The sequence below is a fragment of the Acipenser ruthenus genome, chromosome 3 (assembly GCF_902713425.1).
Source record: "Acipenser ruthenus chromosome 3, fAciRut3.2 maternal haplotype, whole genome shotgun sequence".
Taxonomy (NCBI): domain Eukaryota; kingdom Metazoa; phylum Chordata; class Actinopteri; order Acipenseriformes; family Acipenseridae; genus Acipenser; species Acipenser ruthenus.
The window spans coordinates 27,570,628-27,596,591 of NC_081191.1; the positions used below are offsets into that span (position 1 = coordinate 27,570,628).

General features: G+C 38.4%; 1 protein-coding gene across 1 annotated transcript in view; it reads right to left on the reverse strand.

Annotated features, from left to right (window-relative positions):
• The window catches only part of LOC117394271 (partitioning defective 6 homolog gamma-like), a 58,081-nt gene extending 33,727 nt beyond the window's left edge, over nucleotides 1-24,354 (reverse strand). The window contains exons 1-2 of the mRNA XM_033992390.3: nucleotides 23,807-24,354; nucleotides 10,939-11,161 (exon numbers count right to left, since the gene is read on the reverse strand). Coding sequence (XP_033848281.2) covers nucleotides 10,939-11,161; nucleotides 23,807-23,878 — 295 coding nt within the window. The 5' untranslated portion in view covers nucleotides 23,879-24,354. The remainder of the gene's footprint in view (nucleotides 1-10,938; nucleotides 11,162-23,806) is intronic.
• Nucleotides 24,355-25,964: the final 1,610 nt, after the last annotated feature.

A 25,964-nucleotide genomic window follows, 5' to 3' on the forward strand; every position in this document is an offset into this window, starting at 1 on the left:
CAAAGAAAATTAAAAAAAAATAAGCTGGCAGAGCTTGTCATAAAATTCCCATCGGCTTTGACAGTAGCTTCAGACAGTTTCAAGCAGTGTGTTCGATACACTGGACAGTTTGGAAGTGTGGATATGGTACCTTCGAGTTCCACTGTGTTGACTATTGATTAATTCCTAGTTAGAAGTTAAATGGTGTTGAACGGCCACTGATTTATGAAACATATGTTAAATAATCTGATGTGTGATGAACTGCAATATAAACTTGGTTTATAATACAAAGTAAAGTTGTAATTGCTTATTCTTATTCATAACTACAGCATATGAATAAGAATATGCTGTGTTCAAACTGGGATTTATTCCCCTCAAGACCTGCAATGTCAAAAAAAATGGTTTACTTACAGCACTGAACCAAGTCCCTGATTAATAACGTAGGGGAACATTGTAACTTCATTTTACAAACCTACTTTTATAGTTATAATAAGGTTTTAATATCAGTTAACCCTTAGCGGTCCATTTATTCAGCGCATCTCAGGCACGTCAGGTCCAATTTATTTTCACACGCGCAGTTTATTTTAGATGCGCTGTTTAGAAGTATTTTTTCACAGTAAAACAGGTTTAAAAGGCACTGCATATCAACAGGACACTCAGTACTGCATCTCCAGCCCCGCCCCACCCCTTGTTTGCTGTATTTTTCACATACCTCTTCATAGTCGTGCATACCAATAAATCATCTCCTGATCACTTGTTTTATCACCAAACTCCTCAATAATGCGATCCAAGTCATTATTTTATTTCTATAACATCTAAAAAAAGCTCTGCAAATGTTTGTAATATTCTTTGAGCGCTGGATGCGGAAGCAGCTATCTTGTTTGTTTATGTCTGTGTTACCTCTGTGGTGCCGGGGTTATGTGTATTCAGCTTCTCTCGGCTCCTATTGCTCTCACTCGGCCATTGAATGGTTTTCTCGGCTTTTTCCGGGGAAAAAAACAACTTTTTGATGATGTCGGACCAGAAAGGGAAAATTGCAATGTCGGACCAGGTCCGACATAGGACCACAAAGGGTTAATATGTACAGCTGACTGTCTTACCGGAGTACAGTAAGTGTGTGTTCTCGTGAGCACTTTGGAAGGGCAATCGGACAGCAAACGAAGCCGAGTGGTTCTGTCACCCAGAGTGACAAACGAGACAACTTTACATATTAGCCTATTATAAATCATTTTTTAATAAAAGAAAAAAAAGAGAACAGTTATCCATCTCTTTAGAATGTTTGTCAGTTGGTAGTCCACAGTGTATGAGACAGCACTTACAGTCTGGCAAAATACGATGCACTGGAATGTTCTGAAATCCGGTGTTTTGATTGGCTGAGAGTGGATTTATACTTTCATTAAGTATGTCGCCAGTAGAGGGAATCAACAACATGAAACAAAGATAAGGGCCTTTAGGTTTGTAAATGTCTGAAGTGTCAAAAGAACTGAATGCCCCAATTCCATTACCCTCATTAGTTTTTAGTGGTGTGAGTCATAGTTTTGTCTCCTCTGGAGCATGTGCTCAATTGTTATCTACAGCAAGCCGATAGCAGGGAACGTCAGACATGGAAAGCCCCTCTGTATTTTCAACAGTCATGAGTATAACACAGAGTCCACATCATATTAACTGCCGGCTGCTTTGTTCAATGATAACACTATGTAACACAATTTTTGTTCCTGGGTAGTAAGTGTTATTTCCTAATTGCTTATGCCTCAAAAGTATAGAAAATGGCTACTATTCCCCACAAACTTTGCTTTTGTGGCCAGGACAGTGATATTTTGAAATTTACCTATTTCCAATGAGAAAACGGGCGAATGTGTCTTTTCGTTCACATAGTCAGAAAAAAACAACATATAAATCCAAATTAACATGTATTTATACTAAAGTAATACACAAATGACTACAAAAGATTTAGAAGTGAGTAGTTTTTCGAGATTTACGATTATGCTGTAAATCACTTTCACGAATCAGCCCCCAAATGTAGTCTCCCATCATGTTCTCGTTATACTGTCCTTGGTAGCGGCGTTCAAAGTCCAGTATATCCTGGTGGAAGCGCTCGCCTTGCTCCTCCGAGTACGCTCCCATGTTCTCCTTGAATTTATCAAGATGAGCATCAACGATATGGACTTTGAGGGACATCCTACAGCCCATTGTGCCGTAGTTCTTCACCAGAGTCTCAACCAGCTCCATAGTTTTCGGCCTTGTGATTGCCCATGAAGCCCCGAACCACTGCGACAAAGCTGTTCCAAGCCGCTTTATCCTTACTAGTGAGCTTCTTGGGGAATTCATTGCACTCCAGGATCTTCTTTATCTGTGGTCCGACGAAGACACCGGCTTTGACCTTTGCCTCAGACAGCTTAGGGAAGAAGTCTTGAAGGTACTTGAAGGCTGCTGACTCCTTATCTAGAGCTCTGACAAATTGTTTCATAAGGCCCAATTTGATGTGCAGTGGTGGCATCAGCACCTTCCGGGGGTCCACCAGTGGCTCCCACTTGACGTTGTTCCTCCCCACAGAGAACTCGGTCCGCTGTGGCCAGTACCGCCTGTGGTAGTGCGCCTTGGTGTCCCTGCTGTCCCAAAGGCAAAGATAGCAGGGAAACTTGGTAAAACCGCCTTGGAGACCCATCAGGAATGCCACCATTTTGAAGTCTCCTATGACCTTGATGCCATCTCAGAAAAATGCAGATATGTATCCACTTAGGCAGCTGGAACTAAACTAAACTGGTGGGCTTAAGGCCCCTGTATTTATATTACTATTTATATTACTGGAAAGTTCTAGAAAGTTCTAGAAGTTACTCCAAGTTTACTCAGCACTGAATCTATCTGGAATGTTCTGGAAAATAGGTAAATTTCAAAATATCACTGTCCTGGTCACAAAAGCAAAGTTTGTGGGGAATAATAGCCATTTTCTATACTTTTGAGGCATAAGCAATTAGGAAATAACACTTACTACCCGGGAACCAAAAAAAAAAAAAAAAAATTGTTACACAGTGTAAGCAGGGACTATTTGAAATTTCACCTATTTTGATTTTCTGACAAGCATGGGGGGGGGGGGGGGGGGGGGGTTGTAACACCACATACATCAGTATTTTAAATGTTAATCTTGCCAGAAAAAGCCAACCCAAACACATACTTTTAGCTATTGCTGCTTTACAAAAAATTGTTCCCAGCAACTTCAAAAATACAGAATTGCATCCCACAATAGCTCCATATTCTTTTTGTGGAGGTTTTAACTCCCCTCCCAAGTCTTTTACTTTGCGTATAATTTACTCTATTCTGCACTTGCAAGTTAATAAAATGCTTTAAAGTGTGCCTGTGTATAAAGGCCTGCTTTATAATGAGGGACTACTGTATATTTGTGTGTGTATTAATAACAGTATTGTAATGTGTATTCATACTTTGCTCAAGGTGTACAGTAAATGTTTACCTGATGCTGCGTGCTCTGTTAAACCATCTATTATTTACTCTTCACAATTGTCCTTTTTGATGTTAACTGCATTTAATACAGACACCCAGGATAAAAAATAATGGTGACCCACCCAAAAAAAAAAAAAATTCAAAGGCACTGCAAAGGATCACCAGTCTGCAGACCAGACCCTGTTTGAGCACAAACCTGTACCATTGGTGAAACAATTTACAGCTTTCAGTTGTTAAAATGCTACAGGTTTACAACCATGTTCCTGCCTGCAGTTTAAGCCTTTTGCCTTTAAATTTATAAAAATTATCCTTTTCCCTTTAGAAACCAATACAACGTAACCATAAACTTACACCAGTCAGCACTGAATTGTATTGTTGGTGTTTCTTTAATAAAGCTTTACAATGCCTTTATAATAAGTGGTGTACTTTTATTTTCTTATAAACTTCACAGTTTAACAGTCTTACTGTTTAGAACCAGCACGTCGGACTGTAGTTTATCATAAACCAGAACCTCTTGATGGAATTACATTATTATGTACATTATGTACAGTTGTGTGTACATTATTTATTATACAGGATTGCCAAATACATGACAAAAGCAGCTATTTAGCAACAACATATGACACAGAACACTATTCAAGCACTCCTTGGTATGTCTCTTTTTAATTATCGTGCCTTTCGGCTCTTGAGTTTTCTGAAACCTGTTAAGACATCTATGTCACGAAACTCCCACAGGTAGTATTCAACACGAAACTCCCACAGGTAGTATTCAGCATCACAATGCCTCCCCTGGTAAAATAATACATTTTTGTTGTCTACTATTTCAATAAATGATACTTTCCAAATTCTGGAAAAAAATATGCAATACAGTAGAATCTTTTCTATTATATTTTGGGAAGTTTATTCCAATTAGGTTTGAAGTTGGGGGAGGGGCCTTTTTCCCCTTCATATTTGTTTAAAGTTTAGTCTAGGATTGACTCAGGAATTTCCCCCCAAAACAGCAATACTACTCAGTAATGACACTTGCAAAAACAAACCCTAAACTCTACTGCTGAAGAAAAACAAAAACAAAAAGTACTGGATTTTGCCAAAGAACCTGGTGCCCCTCTCCTGTGAATCCACTCCCGTTAAAAATAAATAAATAAATAAATAAAAAGAACAATCTGTTTTAAAATGACATCTGGATAGATTAACTTTGCAACTTAAATGCTTGACTTTTTATATATGTCTGCTGGTCTCCAAAATGGGGTCTTACTAAACCCTGAGGTCAATGGCTTTAGCAGCATGTGAAACAACTTGAGCTGTTATTGGCGTGACAAAGCCACACAAGTGGTGTCCCCCGACCCATGAGTAATGTGACTGACCAATGAAAGCACATGACTGCCCAGGTACAATTACATTGTTAACTGACATCCAGATTCTGCTTATACAATGGAGAAGCACACAATGGGGAGGCACTGTCTCTGGAATGGCCCCCAGTCACTTTATATAGGTGTGGGAATGCACCAAGACTTACGTGGTTCTGTGAATTATATCCAAGCTTTGCTTCATGGATGCAAGAAACGCACTCCAGTGAAGATTATAGTAGTTACTGTACGTACAAGTATGTCAGACTTCCAAGAAGTATTAGAATAGATAAATGTATATGGAATGACTGGAGAGGGGCAGTTGTTGTCTATTTTACCACACTCAAATTCCTTGTTTGCTAAATATATTGGTATCCACATAGATCATCATCGCAATTTTTTTTTTTTTTTCTCAGTGATCTATCTGAACCAGTACAGTGGATATTATCCATTTACATCCATTTATTTTTGGCTAGGTAAGCAAAGTTGCCATAGGCTCATTTTTGTTTCCACCTCTATTTGTACATCATTCAATCTCCCTTAATGGTGTGCTAACCAAGGCTTAAATACAGATTTAACAAAAACAACAAAATGCTTCCTTATTCCTGCTACCATCACAACCTGTGGTAAAGGTCAAGTTGTATGGATGGTCTGGCCAGAATATCTCACTTAATGTATTTATTTTTTAACAAAGATAGAGAGAACCAGTGATCATTTTAATAATGTTGAAAAAGAAAACGTTCAGATTTTGTTGCTTGAATTTTGCACTGGGGAAGATGCTTGAAAATGTCACTGTAGTACCACCAGTACTGTAGTTCAACAGTTGTCAGAAAAAAAAGTTTCCTGAAAGTTGCCTGGTCTTTCATAGGCTTCACAGTCACCACCGTAACATATGCATACTGTAAGTTTGTTGATTTTGATGTTGTGAAAGTAGCCCCATGTCTGAAACGTCGTAATATAACAGAAGAAAAAAGTCCCCTCCCAAAGCAGACACCATACATGAAAACTTCAACAAAATGTGGGTTACAGCATGTCCATAAATTTATAAGGATACAGAATGCACAACAACTCCTTTGCCTAAAACTTCAATTCAGACTTCTGAACTTTTTTCAGCTCAATTGATAGAAAAATGGGGCACCTATCTGGTAACAGTCAGTCACTCTGCATGTGGCCTGACAGCTGTGAACATCAATGATGTTCTTTATTGAACTGCAATCGAGGTGCTTGTTTGAGAACAGCTTGAAATATTTAATGATGGCACAGAATGGTAGAATTTGGGGATGGGGATCTTTGCAAGCCAGGAACAAGCCATGTCACTATAGTAGTTCAATCAATCAATCAATCAATTTTATATAGCGCCTTTCACAGTGGACCACCATCACAAAGCGCTTTATAAAGATGCAGTAATAACAAGAAAATATATAATTAGCTGCTGCTATCAACCAGCCACTGAAGAAATAGTTCCCACTGTGCAGAGATTACACTATGTTAACCTACTAAATTTTCTACCTTTTAGATTTTACTTTTAGCAGCACTGTGATGTGCATTGAGGATAGCAGGTTTTCAATTGCTTCTGCAATTTTGTTGATAGTTTGTTCCCTTCTCATGATTATAAATTGGCACCACCACTGAATTACAAAAAAATAAATAAAAAAATAAAATAAAAGAATAATCTGTAATGTTTTCTTTATTTTTTATGTCAAATATTTATTGGAACAGGAAATTATGGTACCAATATACCGTATTTCTTCGAATTTAAGACACAGCCCAAACTTCCCAATTTGAGGAGAAAATGAAACATAAAAAAACATGCATTTACAAAGATACAGCCTTAATTATGCATATGGAAGCAGTTTGCGGCCATCTGCTATCACGCAGAGCATTACAGTTATGAGCTGCTTCTCATTACTCACACCTGTTTTTCTCCCAATTTGTGAGCTGTGGTATTGCTTGGCATGTCGGAAAATACGGGGGTCTGATCAGCATTTCTAATCTGTTCAAGCTGGTACTGTTTGTTAGAAACGCTAAAATTGTAAAAGCTTCTCTTTAAATTCCTCAGGAAGCTAATGATGCTTCTTTGAAAATGGCTGCTTGTATGTCATGGATGATTCGAGATCGGGCAGTAACGTTTTGGTTCATCTTTTCTCGGCAGTCACTCACGTTGCTGTCAGTTGACTGTTTGAGTACTTGGGTAGTTGCGTCTTTTGTTGTCGATTTTAATACACACACCACTATACTGTAATAATAATAGGCCTAATAATATCTTTATTTTTATAAAGCGCCTTTCATAGTGGACCACCATCACAAAGCACTTTGAACAGGCTGTGAACTGTGCATGCAGAGTCACTTACAATAGGACATTGATTTAACATCTCATCTGCAGGATGGAGCACAAGGAGGTTCAGTGACTTGCTCAGGGTCACACAGTGAGTCAGTCAGTGGCAGAGGTGGGATTTGAACCGGTGACTGTCAGTGGCAGAGGTGACTTTCTGGTTACAAGCCCTGGACTTTAACCACTGGACCACACTGCCTAGAATTTAAGACACAGGCTATTTTTGAGAAGCAAAAAATGGTTTAAAAAGTGAGTTGTAAATTCAAAGGAATACGGCAAGTCTTAATAAAAACAGAAATCTGAATAAGCAGTCGAAGAGAATAAACATAAGCACCCTATTGCGTATCTACTGACTGTTGTAAATGTTACTGAACTTATAAAAAGGGGTAATTGAATATCAATTAAATGATTATTTATGAGTTGCAAATAAAGTGTTACACATAAAATCACAATTCACATCAATTCACAAATGTAGGCAGTTTAGTGTTAGTTTGGTCTAAGAACCAGGAGTGCTTTGTATCTAAATGCCAGTTTACTGACTAACACAGTGTGAGAGCAAATGGCATAAATCTGACCTACACACAGTACACCATAAGGGCATGCTCATGCTACACATTTCTAATAGCGAGACTGGTTACGATTGACGATTATTATTTATTTATTTATTAGCAGATGCCCTTATCCAGGGCCACTTACAATTGTTACAAAATATCACAATGCAAAGTACTGCATTATAAAAATATCACATTACAAGTTATCACATTATAAAATATCACATTACAGGCAGCAGTGTGGAGTAGTGGTTAGGGCTCTGGACTTTTGACCAGAGGGTCGTGGGTTCAATCCCTGGTAGGGGACACTGCTGCTGTACCATTGAGCAAGGTACTTTACCTAGATTGCTCCAGTAAAAACCCTGGGTAATTGTATGTCAAAAATAATGTGATATCTTGTAACAATTGTAAGTCGCCCTGGATAAGGGCGTCTGCTAAGAAATAAATAATAATAATAATAATAATAATAATAATAATAATAATTACAGAATATCATAATACAGATATGAACAGTTATAAAAGTATGATAAGATCACATTCAAGTAACAGCAAAACAAAGACTACAGTAAACCGATGTTATAAACTGCATCAGTTACATATCGCTCTGTCTCATTAATACTTCTGGCAAATGTATAGATCTCATGCATTACCCCATTTATTAATAATGACACAACAAATTTTGCACAAAGGAATTCTGCTTCCCCTTCTCTTTGGCGCCTTCTAACACTCACAGCGCGTCACTTAATCCAACCCAAATAACTTACAAAACCACACAGTAATAATTCAAAGATGTGTGTCTTCGACACATTTGCACTAACCAATTATATAGTGTTTGAGAGTTTGGAATTTGGTATTGAAATAACGGCATACAATATTTAAACTTTTTTTTTTTAATGTTCTGACTATCAGAATAATGTGAAAACTGAGATTCAGAAAGATTAAAATCTATGAAGTTTATTTTATTGCCGTTTGTGTGTGTTGTATAATGAAGTTGGTGTTTTTTTTTTTTTTAAATAAGTAACCCGCAAACGAAACTGAGCGTGTCACAGACATGGCACCACGGCTAAATCTGGAAATGCTGTTGCCGTGTGTCTTAAAAAGAGACTGTTATATAATACAATCCACTTAGAAAAGTATGTAAAACATAATGCTGATGTACATACTGCTGGACAGGTTTCCCCAAAAACTCTCATGTTTAAATACTTTCCACATGTGGTAAAAACATCCTAATCAAGTTTCATCAAAATTGGCTATGCAACCCAACCGGGGATAATATATTCTAAGTTATTTTGTTTTGTGACCAGGAATGTTTATTTGCCTACATTATTGGTAAACTACTGCAAGTCAGCTTCATTCATTGTCACTATTTATGCTCCGTCCCTTTGAAGTACATTAAAAGGATCCGACTGCATGGACATATAATTGCTTCCCATTATATAAGGCTGTAATGATATTGCATAAGCTGTGCTATGGCCGATGTGCTACGACATACACTTTAAATGCTTTTAACTAGCAAGTATTTGCTACCAGCCAATGCTAAATTTAGCAAATTACTCTTTTGGAAGCAAAAGCAGTCTGCTTTTCAACATTTGTATCTCAAGGGAATGTTACAGAATTACACAGTGTTAAAAATAATAACACGCTGGAATTCGTAATATCGATGAATCACACAATACAATAATAGCCAGTGCTCCCAACAACTTTTTGCCAACTGCCCAGTTGAAACAAAAAGATTAACCCTTTTGTTGAAGCTGAAGTCTCCACAAACAGAAAATGATTTATCTTCAAAGAAACCCTGAACTGTTTATTAGTGCTTCTTAAATGGTTATAAAGTTATTTCAGAGCTGTATACTTTTAATAGGAGGCCTTTGGCACAAGCTAAAGGCGCCTAAACGGTTACCTTATAAGTAACGTTTTCAGCATTTATTTAGTCTATTTCAATGTTTATTAATTCCCTTTTCCGGTTTATATTTCTTTTTTTATGTTTTATTATATATTTAGTTTGCTTTTATTTTTAGAAAAAGTGAACTGACTGCCTCTTTCAGGTATAAAAAGTTTTTATGTGTTTGCTTATCGCATCCTGAGAACTGTTGGGCTTGTTCCTCTACTTCAACAAAACACCGCAAACTGCACAGTGAACGAGGTGGCTGTTTTATCAGTGTTTATTGTTAAAATCAAAAACTTTACTTACTGTATAAGCCCATGGTGATAATACTATCTCTATAGGAACGTCCTAGAAAAGGGGTTTTGCTTCTTAAGTTGCAACACAGGACTTTTTTTTTTTTTTTTACCTCCTACTGTCCAAAGAAGGAAAGTGGCGTAGTGAAAAGAAGTTTTCAAGGAAAGAAGAAGTTTGTGTTGCTAAAGCTCAAAATAACTTTGGGAATGTGAAAAGCCAACATGGTCAACTGGTAGAACTGACACAAGACAAGCTATGGACCCCATGTATTACACACTGACTGCAACTTTTCAATGTTCAATAGGCTTTATCAAAAATGCTACTTTTCTGTTGTTTACTCAGATTGGTATCCCTTAAATGTGACTCATCACGCCACAACTGTTTTTATATGCTTAACTTTCATGTAATGAAGCACCACTGGTAAACTGCAGACAGAACCCCACATCACAAAACCACTAACATCTGTGTGCGATTTTGCAGCCTCAATAAAGTAAATATAATGCAGATGTGGCAGGGGTGGGCCAATGGAAGGGGAAGTGTAGGCCGAGAGAGTCTTCTCCGTTACTCTCTCTGCTGTCTGAACCTGAAGCAATACACTACTTTGTATGAAATCCAGAGTTGATGTGCCTTTTCTCATATTTACTCTTTTTCGTGCTTCAAATTTTTTTTCCCCTACTGTCAGGGGTTTATTCATACATGTGTAAACCCATCCTGGTGTTCTGTGAAAAGGATCCATAAGGGTACTGTACCAGATTCAAGTAGAACAACTATTTATGGGCAGTGGAAACAAGTATATTTAAAATGTAATATTTTGGTCTTTGGCAGCATTTTAACCTTTCATGTAACTACATATATGCATGCTAATAAAACTTTTTTTTTCTACATATTTTGGGGGAAAAAAATATTTTGCACTATCCAATCCAGTGGGTATTACCTACTAGAGAACTGACTGCAGTTTACAAGACTACTTACTAAAAGCCACAGTTAGTGAGAGTTTAAGATTAAAAATCTAAATCAACAGCCTGATGACCACTCGACTCTACTTTTGGGTTCTTTCCAACTCCACAGCAGACAAGCAGATCGATAAAGTCTTACCTTGTTTCTGTATGAAGACCCTAAGCAAGGGGTTGGCCATGGAGACAGCCTTGCAGAAGTTGTCATCGTTGTTAATGGGTAGCAGATCTCCGTGGACGTCAGCATAGCCGAGCATGACCTCAATGTTGGATAACCGGTGAATGTGAAGAATGAGCTTGTAGAACTCTTCAAATTTGCCAGGTTTGAATCGATCCAAGGAGAATCTTCTGAATTCTGCCCCATACTTGAGAGAGCAAAAAATAAATTAAAAAAAGTATGTTAGAGACGGTGGAGTAACCACACACAGTAAACACTCTTAGTGCATGATAGTGTGGAAGCAACAGCATGGGAGAAGTACAGTCGTGGAAGAGTACAGAGCAGTAAGGAGGAATTACATGTTTAAATTACATCTTGAATTGCTTTAATCAGAAAACACTACAGCTTAAAAAGTCTAACAGCTGCGTGTCTTTTTCTGATAACAAGCTGAACTCAGAACAGCTGATTCAAATTCGCTGCCGGTCTGAGACATGGGGAAGGGGCGGAGCCAGCAGCAAACAGAAAACAAAAGCCAGCCAGTGTTCACAGCGACAGCGTGGGATAAGTACAGTCTTGGAAAAGTACTGAGCAGTTTGAAAGCAGGTTGACAACTGCAGAAGCTAACCTAAACTTTAAAAAGGTCTTCAAGCCAGTAATCTGTGACAACTGCATGATGTGGGAAATCCGAGAAAACCCAACAGAGCTCAACCAAGTGTGTGTAAAGTGCCGCACGATCCAGGACTTGCTTAAACAAGTAAGTGTGTTAGAAATGGAGCTGTAGGAAATGAGACAGCAACAGGAGTTTGAGGAGCTGACACACCCACAATTCATGGAAGTCTGCACCCCTAGCAGACTGAAAGCCACCAGGGAGATGGAAGAGAGTCGAAACAGCTGGGTTCAGATAGGCAGAAGCAGGGAAAAAAGACACTTCGTCAAACACAACCACCAGAAATCCAAACATCCAACAAATTTGAGCCACTTCAAAATTTAGATGACCAAAACCAACATCAAGAGAACGAAAGGAACAACATCCATGACCCTATAAACAGCGCTGGCCAGGCAACAAAAAGAAGGGATGTCATGATTATTGGGGACTCCATATTGAGAAACACAGCAAGTTCAGTTTGCAGTTTGGACCCTCTTACTACAACAGTGTGCTGCCTTCCAGGAGCCTCTGTCAAGCACATCACTGAGAACGTGGACAGGCTCCTAGAACGAACAGGAGACGACTCGGTAGTAGTCGTCCACATTGGTACAAACAACATTGAAAGAGACAGGCCAAGATCACTGAAAAACAAATTCAGAGAGCTAGGAAGGAGTCATACTTGCCCCTGCCATCTGATAACGGAGGCCATAAGGAAACAAGCTGACTGTGACTGCATTAGCGCTCAAAGAATATCATGGACATTTGCAGAGCTTTTTTCAGATGTTATAGTAATAAAATAATGACTTGGATCGCATTATTGAAGCGTTTGGTGATAAAACGAGTGATCAGGAGATGATTGATCGGTATGTAAGACTATTATTATTATTATTCTTATTTATTTCTTAGCATATGTGAAAGCTATAGCGAACGAAAGGGTGGGGCGGGGCTGGAGATGCCTAGTGAGTGCTTTGTTGATATGCAGGGCCTTTTAACCCTTTGCGGTCCATTTATTAAATGTGCGTCAGGCGCGTCCAGTCCAATTTAATTTTCACACGCGCAGTTAATTTTAGACGCGCTGTTTAAAAGTATTTTTTTTCACAGTCAAACAGGTTTAAAAGGCCCTGCATATCAACAAAGCACTCACTAGGCATCTCCAGCCCCGCCCCACCCTTTCGTTCGCTATAGCTTTCACCTATGTAAGAAATAAATAATAATAATAATAATAATAATAATAATAGTCGTACATACCAATCGATCATCTCCTGATCACTCGTTTTATCACCAAACTCCTCAATAATGCGATCCAAGTCATTATTTTATTACTATAACATCTCAAAAAAGCTCTGCAAAAGTGTTCTCTGATGCACTGATCAGCCAGCTTGTTTACTTGTGACCGCCCCGTTATCTGATACCAGGGCCATGTATGACTATTCATGAGATACGCCTTTTTTTTTTTTTTTTTTTTTCCCCCGACTTGTCTCGGCTCCTGTCGTTCCCACTCGGCCATTGAATGGTTTTTCGGCTTTTTCCAGAGAAAAAACGATTAGAAACCTGTTTTTTGCGTTTCTAAAATGATGTTGGACAGGGTCCGACATTGGACCTGATAGGAATAATTGCAATGTCGGACCAGGTCTGACAATGGACCGCAAAGGGTTAAACCTGTTTGACTGTGGAAAAAAAATACTTTTAAACAGCGCGTCTAAAATTAACTGCGCGTGTGAAAATGGAAATGACGCGCCTAACACGCACTTAATAAATGGACTGCAAAGGGTTAAAAGACAAGACCAAAACTGTGGTATTTTCTGGAATACTGCCGGCACCTTGCAAAGGACCATATGGACAGTTGGAAATACAAAATCAAAATGCATGGCTGAAATTGTGGTGCACACAGGGAGGCTTCATCCTTTCTTGAACATTGGAGCACATTCTACAACAAGGACTATCTATATAGACGGGACGGACTGCACTTAAACAGAAAGGGAACCAATCTACTTGGAGAAAGGATCCTTGAGGAGGTCCAGAAGCATTTAAACTAGAAAGGAAGGGGGGAGAAAACAAAAAAAAAACACAAGGGAGACCACATCAAAACAAAGGCAACAACTCAGGTAAGACAGCTATTAAATGCATTTATCTTAATGCTAGAAGTCTCAGAAACAAAATGTTAGAACTTGAAGCTACTGCACTAACAAGTAACTACGATGTGATAGGTGTTACAGAAACTTGGTTGTCTGAGAGTGATGGAGACGAATATAATATTAGTGGGTACACACTGTATAGGAAAGACAGGCAGGACAGAAGAGGTAGAGGGGTAGCGCTATAAATAAGAAATAGTCTTGAAGCCCAGGTGTTAAATCCTGGGCTTCAAGACTATTGTGTGTTAAATCTGAAAACAAAGCCGAGTCAATATGGGTCAGAATAATGGACAAAAATTCAAAGGGCATAATAATAGGAGCATGCTATAGACCGCCAAAGTCAGACGCTGAGCAAAATAATCTGTTATACAATGACATTAGAAATGCGTGTAGAAAAGGAGAAGCCATACTAATGGGGGATTTCAACTTCCCCCATATAAAATGGGAGAACCCGGTGGGGAGCACGACGGACGAAATTGAAATGGTGGAAATGACAAATGACTGCTTCCTAACGCAATTTGTCAAGGCACCAACTAGAGGGGAGGCATGCCTTGATTTAGTCTTTTCAAATAACAAAGACAAAATAACTAAAACAGAGGTCAGAGAGCTATTGGCAAACTCAGACCACAACATGGTCTCATTTGAAGTGATTTTTAAAACCCAAAAAGTAATGACTAAAGCTAAGGTTTACAATTTTAGAAAAGCAAACTATGAAGGTATGAAACAGAGACTAACAGAAGTAGATTGGAGTAAAATAGAGAAAACATCCACAGAAAAAGGATGGCTGTTTTTTAAAAATATAGTACTAGAGGCGCAAAACAATTACTTCCCAAAGGTAGACAAATCTAAATCTAAAACAAAATGGCCAAAATGGTTTAATAGTTCAATTAAAAAAAATATTCAGCGAAAAAAGGCACTTTACAGAGCGTTTAAAAGGGACCAAAAACAAAGTACACAGAAAGAGTACTTGGAACTGCAAACAGAAGTCAAAAAGGAAGTTAGAAAGGCCAAGAGAGAGATAGAAATCAATTTTGCTAAGGGGACTAAAACCAATTCCAAAATGTTTTTCCAATATTATAACAGCAAGAGAACATTCAAAGAAGACAAAGAAAAAAAAAATAGCAAATATATTAAATGATTACTTTTCACAGGTTTTTACATAGGAGGACACAGACAACATGCCCCACATGTCGACCTGTTCCTATCCAGTTTTAAATAACTTTAGCATAACAGAGGCAGGAGTGTTAAAGGGACTAGGAGCTCTTAAAATAAACAAATCCCCTGGGCCGGATGAGATCCTCCCAATAGTACTCAAAGAAATGAAAGAAGTTATTTACAAACCGCTAACCAAGATCATACAACAGTCTCTTGACACAGGGGTTGTACCGACAGACTGGAAAATTGCAAACATAATACCGATCCACAAAAAGGGAGACAAAACCGAACCAGGTAACTACAGACCAATAAGCCTGACTTCTATTATATGTAAACTTATGGAAACTATAATAAGATCCAACATGGACAATTACCTATATGGTAACAATATCCTGGGAGACAGTCAGCATGGTTTTAGGAAAGGGAGCTCATGTCTAACTAACCTGCTTGATTTTTTTGAGGATGCAACATTGACAATGAATAATTGCAAAGCATACGACATGGTTTATTTAGATTTCCAGAAAGCTTTTTACAAAGTCACGCATAAAAGATTAATTCTCAAACTGAACGCAGTAGGGATTCAAGGAAATGCATGCACATGGATTAGGGAGTGGTTAACATGTAGAAAACAGAAAGTACTGATTAGAGGAGAAACCTCAAAATGGAGCGAGGTAACCAGTGAAGTACCACAGGGATCACTATTAGGTCCTCTGCTATTCCTAATCTACATTAATGATTTAGATTCTGGTATAGAAAGCATACTTGTTAAATTTGCAGACGACACAAAAATAGGAGGAGTGGCAAACACTGTTGCAGCAGCAAAGGTCATTCAAAATGATCTAGACAGCATTCAGAACTGGGCAGACACATGGCAAATTACATTTAATAGAGAAAAGTGTAAAGTACTGCACGCAGGCAATACAAATGTGCATTATAAATATCATATGGGAGATACTGAAATTGAAGAAGGAATCTATGAAAATGCCCTAGGAGTTAATGTTGACTCAGAAATGTCTTCATCTAGACAATGTGGGGAAGCTATAAAAAAAGCCAACAAGATGCTCGGACATATTGTGAGAAGTGTTGAATTTAAATCAAGGGAAGTAATGTTAAAACTTTACAATGCATTAATAAGACCTCACCTAGAATATTGTGTTCAGTTCTGGTCACCTCGTTACAAAAAGGATATTGCTGCTCTAGAAAGAGTGCAAAGAAGAGCAACCAGAATTATCCCAGGTTTAAAAGGCATGTTGTATGCAGACAGGCTAAAATAACTGAATCTATTCAGTCTTGAACAAAGAAGACTATGCAGCGATCTGATTCAAGCATTCAAAATCCTAAAAGGTATAGACAATGTCGACCCAGGGGACTTTTTTGACCTGAAAAAAGAAACAAGGACCAGGGGTCACAAATGGAGATTAGATAAAGGGGCATTCAGAATAGAAAATAGGAGGCACTTTTTTACACAGAGAATTGTGAGGGTCTGGAACTCCCCAGGTAATGTTGTTGAAGCTGACACCATGGGATCCTTCAAGAAGCTGCTTGATGAGATTCTGGGATCAATAAGCTACTAACAACCAAACGAGCAAGATGGGCTGAATGGCCTTCTCTCGTTTTTAAATTTTCTTATGTTCTTCTTATGTTCTTATGATTGATGGATACAGGCTTGGAAGCAAGTGATGCCAAATGAGGCCAAATTAAACAGACCCAGAACTGAAGCACTTGTTTAGAGATTTCAACAAGATTTTGCACGCCCACACACAGCAAAGGTTGCCCTGGAATACTTTCAGGAAACAGTACAATGATTGTATACCACGGTCAAGCCAAGAGTTATGAATTTCAAACATTTGTGGCAAATTGGAAAACACCAAGATACAGGACTGAAGAAAAATTATGGAAATAATAATGTGATGCAGTACCAAATACAATTGGTTTGTACTAGAGGCCCAGAAGTACCACACAAACATTGCATTGCGTTTATTTACATTGGCTGAACAGCAGATAAAACATTATCCTACTACTGAGCTTGCTAATCTTACAACAGTGCCGTCTATTTAGTAACTTGCATTCAAATGACTAAAGATTTAGACTTTGTATGGTGACAGGCTTGTTTTGGCACAGATCTTTCCAGTCAAGGGTCCTCCTCCAAATATAAGCTTGGTCTGGCAGAAGAGTTGGGTTTTGGCCCCCCCCCAAAAAAAAATACTTTCGTTGCTTTTATACTAATCAGTGAACAGGTTTTTATTTAGTTATTTTTTGTACTCTGACAAACAAGGTCAATACAGTGTTATTGCATCATTCTTATCAATGCATCATATACTTAGACACAATGTAGAAATAATGAAATAATGTATTAAGAAACGTTCAACTTTTTTTCTTTATTAATATACTGGCACCCCCCAGTCCTGTGTGAGCAGAACTGCAGCTCATGGTTTTCCAAATTGCAACTATATCAACATGTTGGCTTCAAAGTGACAGAGGTTGGCAGCATTTTAAAATAGTTTCTGATGAGAAATCACTTCTAATTTAAAATGTCAACTAGATTTATGTCAGCAAAAAACTAAAAGCATGAACCCAAGCCCTCCGCCAGTCTCCCCAAAAAACACACACAAAGTTCTTGTTTAGTATGCTGGTTTAATACAGACTATTACTACATATGACTCTGTGGATAAGGCTTTTGCACTTGAATTCAATAACTATGCTGACAGAAACTCAAAGTAATCAAATTAAACTAGTTTCAATGCATGCACACTAAATGAAGCTACCTTAATAAAAATAAACCGACCAGCTCACAGAAGCATATAATTTCAAGCAGCTTCCACGTATTTGTCTGCAGTATCCCTTTTGCTTGTTCTCCAGCTGCACCCATTTACTGCTTATTCTAGTTACACAATGGTTTGGGACCTCAACTAACATTTAATTTTATTTCATGGGCAGCAGTGTGGAGTAGTGGTTAGGACTCTCGACTCTTGACCAGAGGGTCGTGGGTTCAATCCCAGGTGGGGGACTGCTGCTGTACCCTTGAGCAAGGTACTTTACCTAGATTGCTCCAGTAAAAACCCAACTGTATAAATGGGTATTTGTATGTAAAAATAATTTGATATCTTGTAACAATTGTAAGTAGTCCTGGATAAGGGCATCTGCTAAGAAATAAATAATAATAATTTCAATACTTTTCTATTTGGCTGTTTCAGTCAGTTTAGCAACATTATTTAATTTCTTAATTCACTTTTTTTTTTTAAATCAAAAACTTCCAGTTTCAGCATTTTACTGCTTACAATGCATTTCTTAACAAGTTAGGGTACGCAGGCTGAGTGTTTGCATATGCCTACTAGTACTCGTACCAGCATCTTTCACCAACAAAGCCTTTTAGAAACCTAAAAAAATGCCCTACGCATCTGAACACCCAGAATAAGTATGAAGCTGCGGTTATCCCTACTGAGGGCAGTTAGAATCAATCAGGTAAGTTGTCATAACTTTGGATTTATGTTACCATAGTAAAATGATTAAGGGATGTTAATATGAATGGTTTACATGCAGTAAAGTGTACGATGAGCTCCTGAAAATGCCACCGGCTTAGCTGGGACTGTCGACATCTTTTTCATTGTACAAAAAATAAAAATCAGTTTCGGTTCTGTTTTATCTTTTGTCAGTATCTTGGTTTGGAATTTTATGCAAATGACGGTTTCCGTTCAGTTTCAGTTTGGGAAACCATAACCATGACCATTTTGTAGCCCTACCTTAAATACATAAAAAAGGACTGTTTTTAGAAACTCTGAAGGCAAACTTATTTTTAGCAGTTTTATCCCATTGTGTTTTGTTTTGCCTCTTTTGTATTTCTTTCGTTTACACTGGTGTGTATGTCCTTCTGCACTAGGACTACCATTGCTGGTTGTTACTGCAACTGCAATTGCATAAATATAGTAAATAAATCCTGCTTTCCTGCAAGCCATGTCAACATCAACCTCTGTGTCTCTGATGTTTGCCAGCAGATTCCCTCACCCCTGTTACAGTGAACAGCAAAATAACATGATTTGGCAGCTCATTACTTTTTCTGATCTTTGGCTGTATTTTCTCATTTCACAAGCATATACTGCAACTCACAATAATGTTCCAATGTGGCTTACAGGATAACAAACAGATCATTGTAACTATTTAAATAATGCATAATATTCAAATTGAACACTCACCTGGGATAACTGAGTACTTCAGCATTGCAAAAAAGGTAACATATTTATAACTTCAGAAACAAAAACAAAGACAGCTAACGATAAGCAGTGGTTTGTACTGACTGAGGAATAGACTTTGGAGGAATGTGACCTCAATTTCAACACTCCTAGGTGCCATGTGTACTAAAACAACTCAATTAAATGTGATTATAGAGTCATGGCACATGTCTCTTAGTTAAGGGAAAATGCAACCTACTTAACTGACAAAGAAAGGTGTTATGTAATTAGTTTTCTAATTTGTCAAAAGAATAGCAACATTGCTTACGAATGATAAGGGACAATTGCATTGGTTACAGGCAGACACTATGCTGACAGGCGCCTTGAGAGCTTGAGAGCAAGCACACCTCAATCCTGACCTGAACACCCTCGGCCATTCAGTCCTGGTCTTCTCTAAGCCACAATGTCATTTAGTTATGTGATTTGGAATCATTTCTGCCGCAAAAATTCACATACTGATACAATGTATGGTAAATGACCTGCAACAAATTATCTAAAGCCCTACTACTGTATCAATGCCGTTCTTTATTCTAGTTAAATATTTTTGGACCATTTTAAAAAAGCAAAGGTGTTTCCTGTTTTTGTCCCTCATTCTAAAAATAAGGCATAAGCCTAACAGGAATATTTTCCAAGAAAAAGTAATTGTACAACTCCTATATAAAAGTGCCTCATAGTAAAACCATAGCAAAGTGTAATAAATTATAGTGGAAGCATGATATAACATGGATAAGCAGTGTAAAGCCCAGAAGGGTATGGTTAAAAAAAAGAAATTGCCAGTATAGTATAAGCATGGGAAAACTGCAAAATTACCAGTGTCAATTTCTAGGGCTGTAGGTAAGCAAATGCAGATATGGTACGATGAGTTAATTACCGTATTCCTTCAAATTTAAGACCCACTCAAATTTAAGATGCAGCCCAAATCTACCATCCTCAATTTGAGGAAAAAATAAAACATCGCTTGTTTATCGTGCTGCGCAATGTATAATACTTAAGATGGCGTCTATATCATACACACACCACCACTCACTTACGGCATCACACATGCAGGCAACAGCAAGCACGACAACAGCATTGAACATTGCTTGGCATGTTGAAAAATACAGGGTCTGATCAGCATTTCCGATCTCTCCAAGCTGGTACTGTTAGAAATGCTGAAATTGCAAACGTTTCTCTTGGAATTCCTCGGGAAGTTTGGTTTGTTTTTTCTCAGCAGTGTCACGTTGCTGCTTGTGTATTCGGGCAGACACCTTTGTTGTCTTTCTTGGCAGTCAGTCACGTTGCTGTTGCTGTTTGTGTACTCGGGTAGTCTTTTGTTGGTGATTTTAATACACGCATCACTATACTGTACTCGAATTTAAGACGCAGGCTATTTTTGAGAAGCAAAAAATGGTTTAAAAAGCGTGTCTTCAATTCAAAGGAATACGGTACTATAGGTTTATGCACTGCTGTAAAGTTAAGCCTGTTTTTGCATCTTTTGCATTTTTTTGTACATATTTTATAATATTTTTAGTTGTCTAGGACTGGCCAAAAATTATATATATTATATATATATATATATATATATATATATAATTAGAAAATACCCTAGTCTGCCCTATGTAAATTCATGTGATCAGTCCCAGTTATGTGATCCACTAGACCAGGGGTGGGGAACCTTTTTCCTATCATGGGCCATTGGACCATGGAAAAAATCCATTGCAGGCCACACACAAAATACCAACTTAATTTAGTTTAAAACAACACAGAAATTGAGACTATTTTTTTTCTTTAAATAAAAAACTTTAAAGTTTAAACTCGCCCGCATTTTTTTTTTAGTGTGATGGTTGAGATTGCTTTTCCTTGGCGAGCATTGTGATATCTGCTGGCACTGAAGATGTTGCCACTCGCAACTGGTTTTGTAAATTGTCGTCGTTAATCTGGCAAGCTTGGAAAAGAACTGTTCACAACAATATGTTGTACCAAATAGTGATGCAATAGTAGTAAGTAAGCAGGAAGCCCACTCAATTTTTCAAATGGTAATTGAAGCCCGTGCCCTGCCGACGTAACCTTCTCAAAAAGATCTTCACCTTTGGTGGTGAAAAATGGTGGTGAAAAAGAGAGAAATCCTACCGTGCTTCAAAACCTTGTGTGATTCCTGGTAAAAAAAAATACATAGCTGGGCTGTATTTGTTACATCTGTTGTCTCATCAATAGCCAGAGAACAGAACTCAAATTCCGTCGCAGAATCTTTCAGAGACATTTATATATTCTGAACCATATCATGAATTCGATCTGACACTGTTCTGCGAGATAAACTCAAAATAATTTCAGTTTCTCAGGTGCCAATAAAGCGGTGGTTGCAACTATGCACTCCTTTACAAACTCACCTTCTGTATGAGGCTTAAGTTTTTTTAAAAAAATAAGTTCACTCACAGCATAGCTTGCTTGTACAACGCTTTCCAGCTCTTTTCTTGGTCTTGTAAAAATAGCTTACTTAAAATTATTTTTAAATGCTTTAATTTTGTCGGCACGCAGTTGTCCCTAAAATGCTTCATGCTTTGTGTTGTAGTGCCGTTCTAGGTTAGATTTTTTTCATGACAGAAACTGCAACGGGCTTGCATTTCACCTCCACAACATAAAAGAATTGGTCAATTTTTCATTAAAAACACAACACTCCACATCCACTTTCCTTCATTTGTTTGCAGTATACATTTTTTTAACGAAAGAAGTACACTGTAGTAGTAGAAGCACAAAAAAAAGTTGTTGATTTTTTTTGCCCGGGACAACTCTATCATGAGTATGGAACGTGCAGCAAGGCCGGTGTCAAGAAATTACGCTGCCTAGCAACCACGTAATGTGCGTGATGTTCTAAAATTCAAAACCTGTTGCCACATATCTAATATAGGACCGTTGTGTGCAACTATTCAACAACAACAACAATGGAAAGCACAATGTTCTCTGTGACTTCACAAGGGGTAAGGCAGTGGGTGCCCTTGCTGCCGGCTTGTCCTTTAACACAGTGGCTGCAATCGCCCATGTGTCCATCAAGAACATTTTTGGGTTACTGGAATGGCAAGTCTTGCAGAAAACCACCGCCAGTGGCAAGAGGGTAATGACGGATTGAGCCGGCAGGCGTGTGCAATCGTGACAAGCAGAAACCTTCAGCACTGGAAGAGACACACCTGTCTCCACTGGAACAATGGACCAGGCATTTTTGTAAGTTTTTGACTAGTCAGTGTAGAAGCCAATGCTGAGAAGATCTTCTCTGTAGAGGTTTCTGAAATCTTCTATCTATAGCAAAAATACCATTTAGGAAGAGCGGGAAAAAAGCAATAACCTTTAATTTCTACCATGTTTCCTGAGTTTGAAAATTGTATATATAACCTTCCTGCTGCAGGCAGAAGCATTCAGCTAACAGAACATGGGTACCATAGAAGAAAGCAATGGAGGAGGAAGCATGTGCCCCTGCAAAAAGCTACAAAGAGCGTCCAGATGAACGGAGGAATTACATTGTACTGTAAAACTGAACAGGGTCAAGGACAAGTAGTCCTACAGTGATACTTGCAAACAGTGCTTCTTTTCCATAACTTATCTCCATTAAAATATTCAAATATAATAAATAATACAGACTCACTGCATCACTCATTCAGAATCATTTCACTTCTAAATCCTCTCTCTTTTGCAGTGTTTTCACGGCACCTTAGAAATGAGAATTTTGTATACTTGTCTTTTGCATAATATTTCTTTTCATATATTGCCTTTTATTGTAGGGTAATTTAAAACTTTGGTTTCATTGCACGGAATTACAAATTGAACAAAACGGTGATCATAAAAAATACGTAATCTTATGTGGATTGCACGTGTCTCCCTTAATTACAACTCGTCTTGCACGGACTCAAGGTACCTTACACAGACATCGGGTCACGTGACTGCCAAAATCCATGGCAATAATGTTTTAATTCTCACACATTCTCTGTACCTGCCTGGGATGAGAAACGTTGTTACCTTGCACAATCAGGTTATCTCATCCAAGACATCACGCCACACCCTTGGGTATCGCCCTCATTAATGTATACTGTTTTAAAAAAACCACACAGCCTATCCCGAAACTTATCTGGCCGCGGTTTAGTTCCCCTGGACAACATTGAGATGCTATAAACACAAGTCACAAAAGAGTTAACACACAGACACTGACTGATTAGTGATATCAGGCATACGGCTGGGTCAGGTTTGTTCAAAAAATCCTAAAAAATAATACAGAAGTCTGAATAAAGCAGCGAGTCACTGGAATAAACAAGTTAAAACAGGAGTTAATTTTAAGTAGAAAAAAAGGAAACCAAAACCCGCGTCTGACTCACAGCACTGTTTTAAACCTAAACGGCAACAACAGAAGCTCGTCTAAATCGCATTTAGTTACTGTACTGAAAAGCACAGATGGGCAACTTGTGTGAAAATTATATTTTCTTCCTTATCTTGTTCACAGGCCCATACGTTATTTTTTTCTGAAAATTTAGATATTTGTAATTGTCGGGTCTCTCAAGCATGCATCTACATTTTTCTAACGTTACAAATAAGCACCGAATTGTCTTAATTATTAGCCAGCGTCTCAGTTGTAGCGTCTGTTTTAAAACCATGCACACCAATACTTTTGAGATGAGCACAGAAAATGCAAAACAAGTTACTTAGTATGTAACCAGAAAAAGTAATCTCCTTACCTTGCTTTTTACTTCCACCGCAGTACAGTCCAAATACCGCAAGGTCTGAGATTTATTAAAACTCCGGTTCATTTTGTAAGTATCCCACTCGCCCTCGCCGACAAGGGCTTGTTGTAGATCTGTCAGTGAATTGCTTTGTTATTTACGATGCTCAAAGTTAAGTTTCTTTAAAACTCTATTTCCCGGATGGGTAAAGTTCTAAAGGAGCTCTGTGAGTTTCGATTATCAGAATGAACAGTAGAACACTCCGCGTCTGAATGAGGACTGAGTGAAGTTTACAATGACATCACCGCAGCCCATTCAGGATACAAACACTATCCAAGAAACTGGATCTGTGTGAATGAGGGAGGGAGAGAGAGAGAGAAAGAGAGAGGTGAATAGTCACTGGACCTCCACAACAGTAGAGGACGCGTTTTTTCAGGTTTCCCTAGTTTTTTAAACGGCTTGTACAAAAGGCTAACAGAGAGATACGATCTTGTTACCACAGTGAAGACTTGCATTAGAGATTATAGGATTTTAGATATGCTTGGAATTCATAGCGGTGGGGGAGGGTTATTGAAACCAACGTTGGCATTACGTGCAAGTTTTCCGCCCCTCAACTTCTATTAGTAAACAGATGTTTTATATAAAAGCTGATCAATCATAACTGGTAATTTATGGACTTTGGAAGTTTGAGAGTGCGTAAAATGAGTTGGTTTGTCAAAAAAAAAAAAGAAAAAAAAGGAAGGGGATGGTGGGGTGTTTGTTTCGGTCCGTTCCTTTTGATAAGTTATATTCTGTTTTCTTTTCTACACACACAAAAGCCAGAGCTCCATGAACACTAACTAGGGTCACCTCACAGTGATTACGCCTCGATCTAGTATATCAGCAGTTTGGGAGGTAGTCTACCAAATGACTAAACAAACAGCAACTGAGATGAAATTAAGTGAACTGATTCGGGCATTTTTAGATTTAATAATTGCACACAGAGATCATGTTTTTTGTGATATGCCTTTCAGTGATAAGCAGAACAGCAGCACACCGGTAATTGAAATGTAATCCTGATAGAACTGGAGCAAACGTACACTTCACAAACCTACTTAACACCAAAACACCCAAGGCATGTTATGTTTTCAGTTCAGTTACACTGTCTTAGAAGAAGAAATAAAGCGCATTGTGTACAGAATCAATTGGTTCTATCTGTCTTTTGCCAAAATCTTTGTTTTGTTAAGGTCCTCTAAAGAACCATTCGCATATACTGAACAACAGAAGATCCAATTCAGTAAGCAGTAGTTAGGATCTGATGAGTCAGTTCTTTAGTTCGTCTGCTGGAAGTGTATAAGAATGATGGCAAACGTTAGTATCATAACCCTGGTTGCCTGAAACAGGAATATTAACTATTAGAAAATGGGCGTTTCCCCTTTAAGACACCGGAACCTGAAAACTTTATATCAAAGACACTCGTCAGAGGAGGGTGACGTGTGCTGCTCCGCCCCCGCGACCATAAACTCATTACTTGCCCTGACAGTATCATCATTTTCCTTCAAGATCTGCGACCTCAAAGTTGATATTCCTATTTCAGGCAACCAGGGTTATGATAATGACCTAACATTCCCTTTCAAATTAGGGAATATTAACCATTACAAAATGGGTGAGTATACCCAAACTGTCGCAAGGACATGGAGCATACGTAACATAACTGCATAGGACAAGCCAAACCGCCTTGTACCTGAATCAATTACCAGCATAGCTGGAATAAAACAAGTAAGGACCCATCTCACTGTATATGAGTATACCTAACTGTCACAAGACATGGTATACAACATTGAGTTACAAGCCAAGCAAAGCCGCTTGTGCAACAGCAATATTCCCGTAACTGAAAACATTAGGAATTCACCTCTAATTTTATATCGTGAGGATGGACTGGGAAACCGCTCTCAATATTTTCTCCAAACACAACGGTAGCAGCGGAAGCAAATAGAGTAGACGGACTGGCCACAGGTGTGCCAGTGTATCTATCCCTAGAGGTCCTCCTCCTTTTATGGAGAACCACAGGAGACAGTGCATCAACTCCTGAGAGGCAAAGAGGTCTACCTCCGCCCTCCCGAATCTCCTTCAAATAAGGCTCACGACCTCGGGATGGAGTCTCCACTCTGCGCCGCTGGGGACCCCCCTCGAG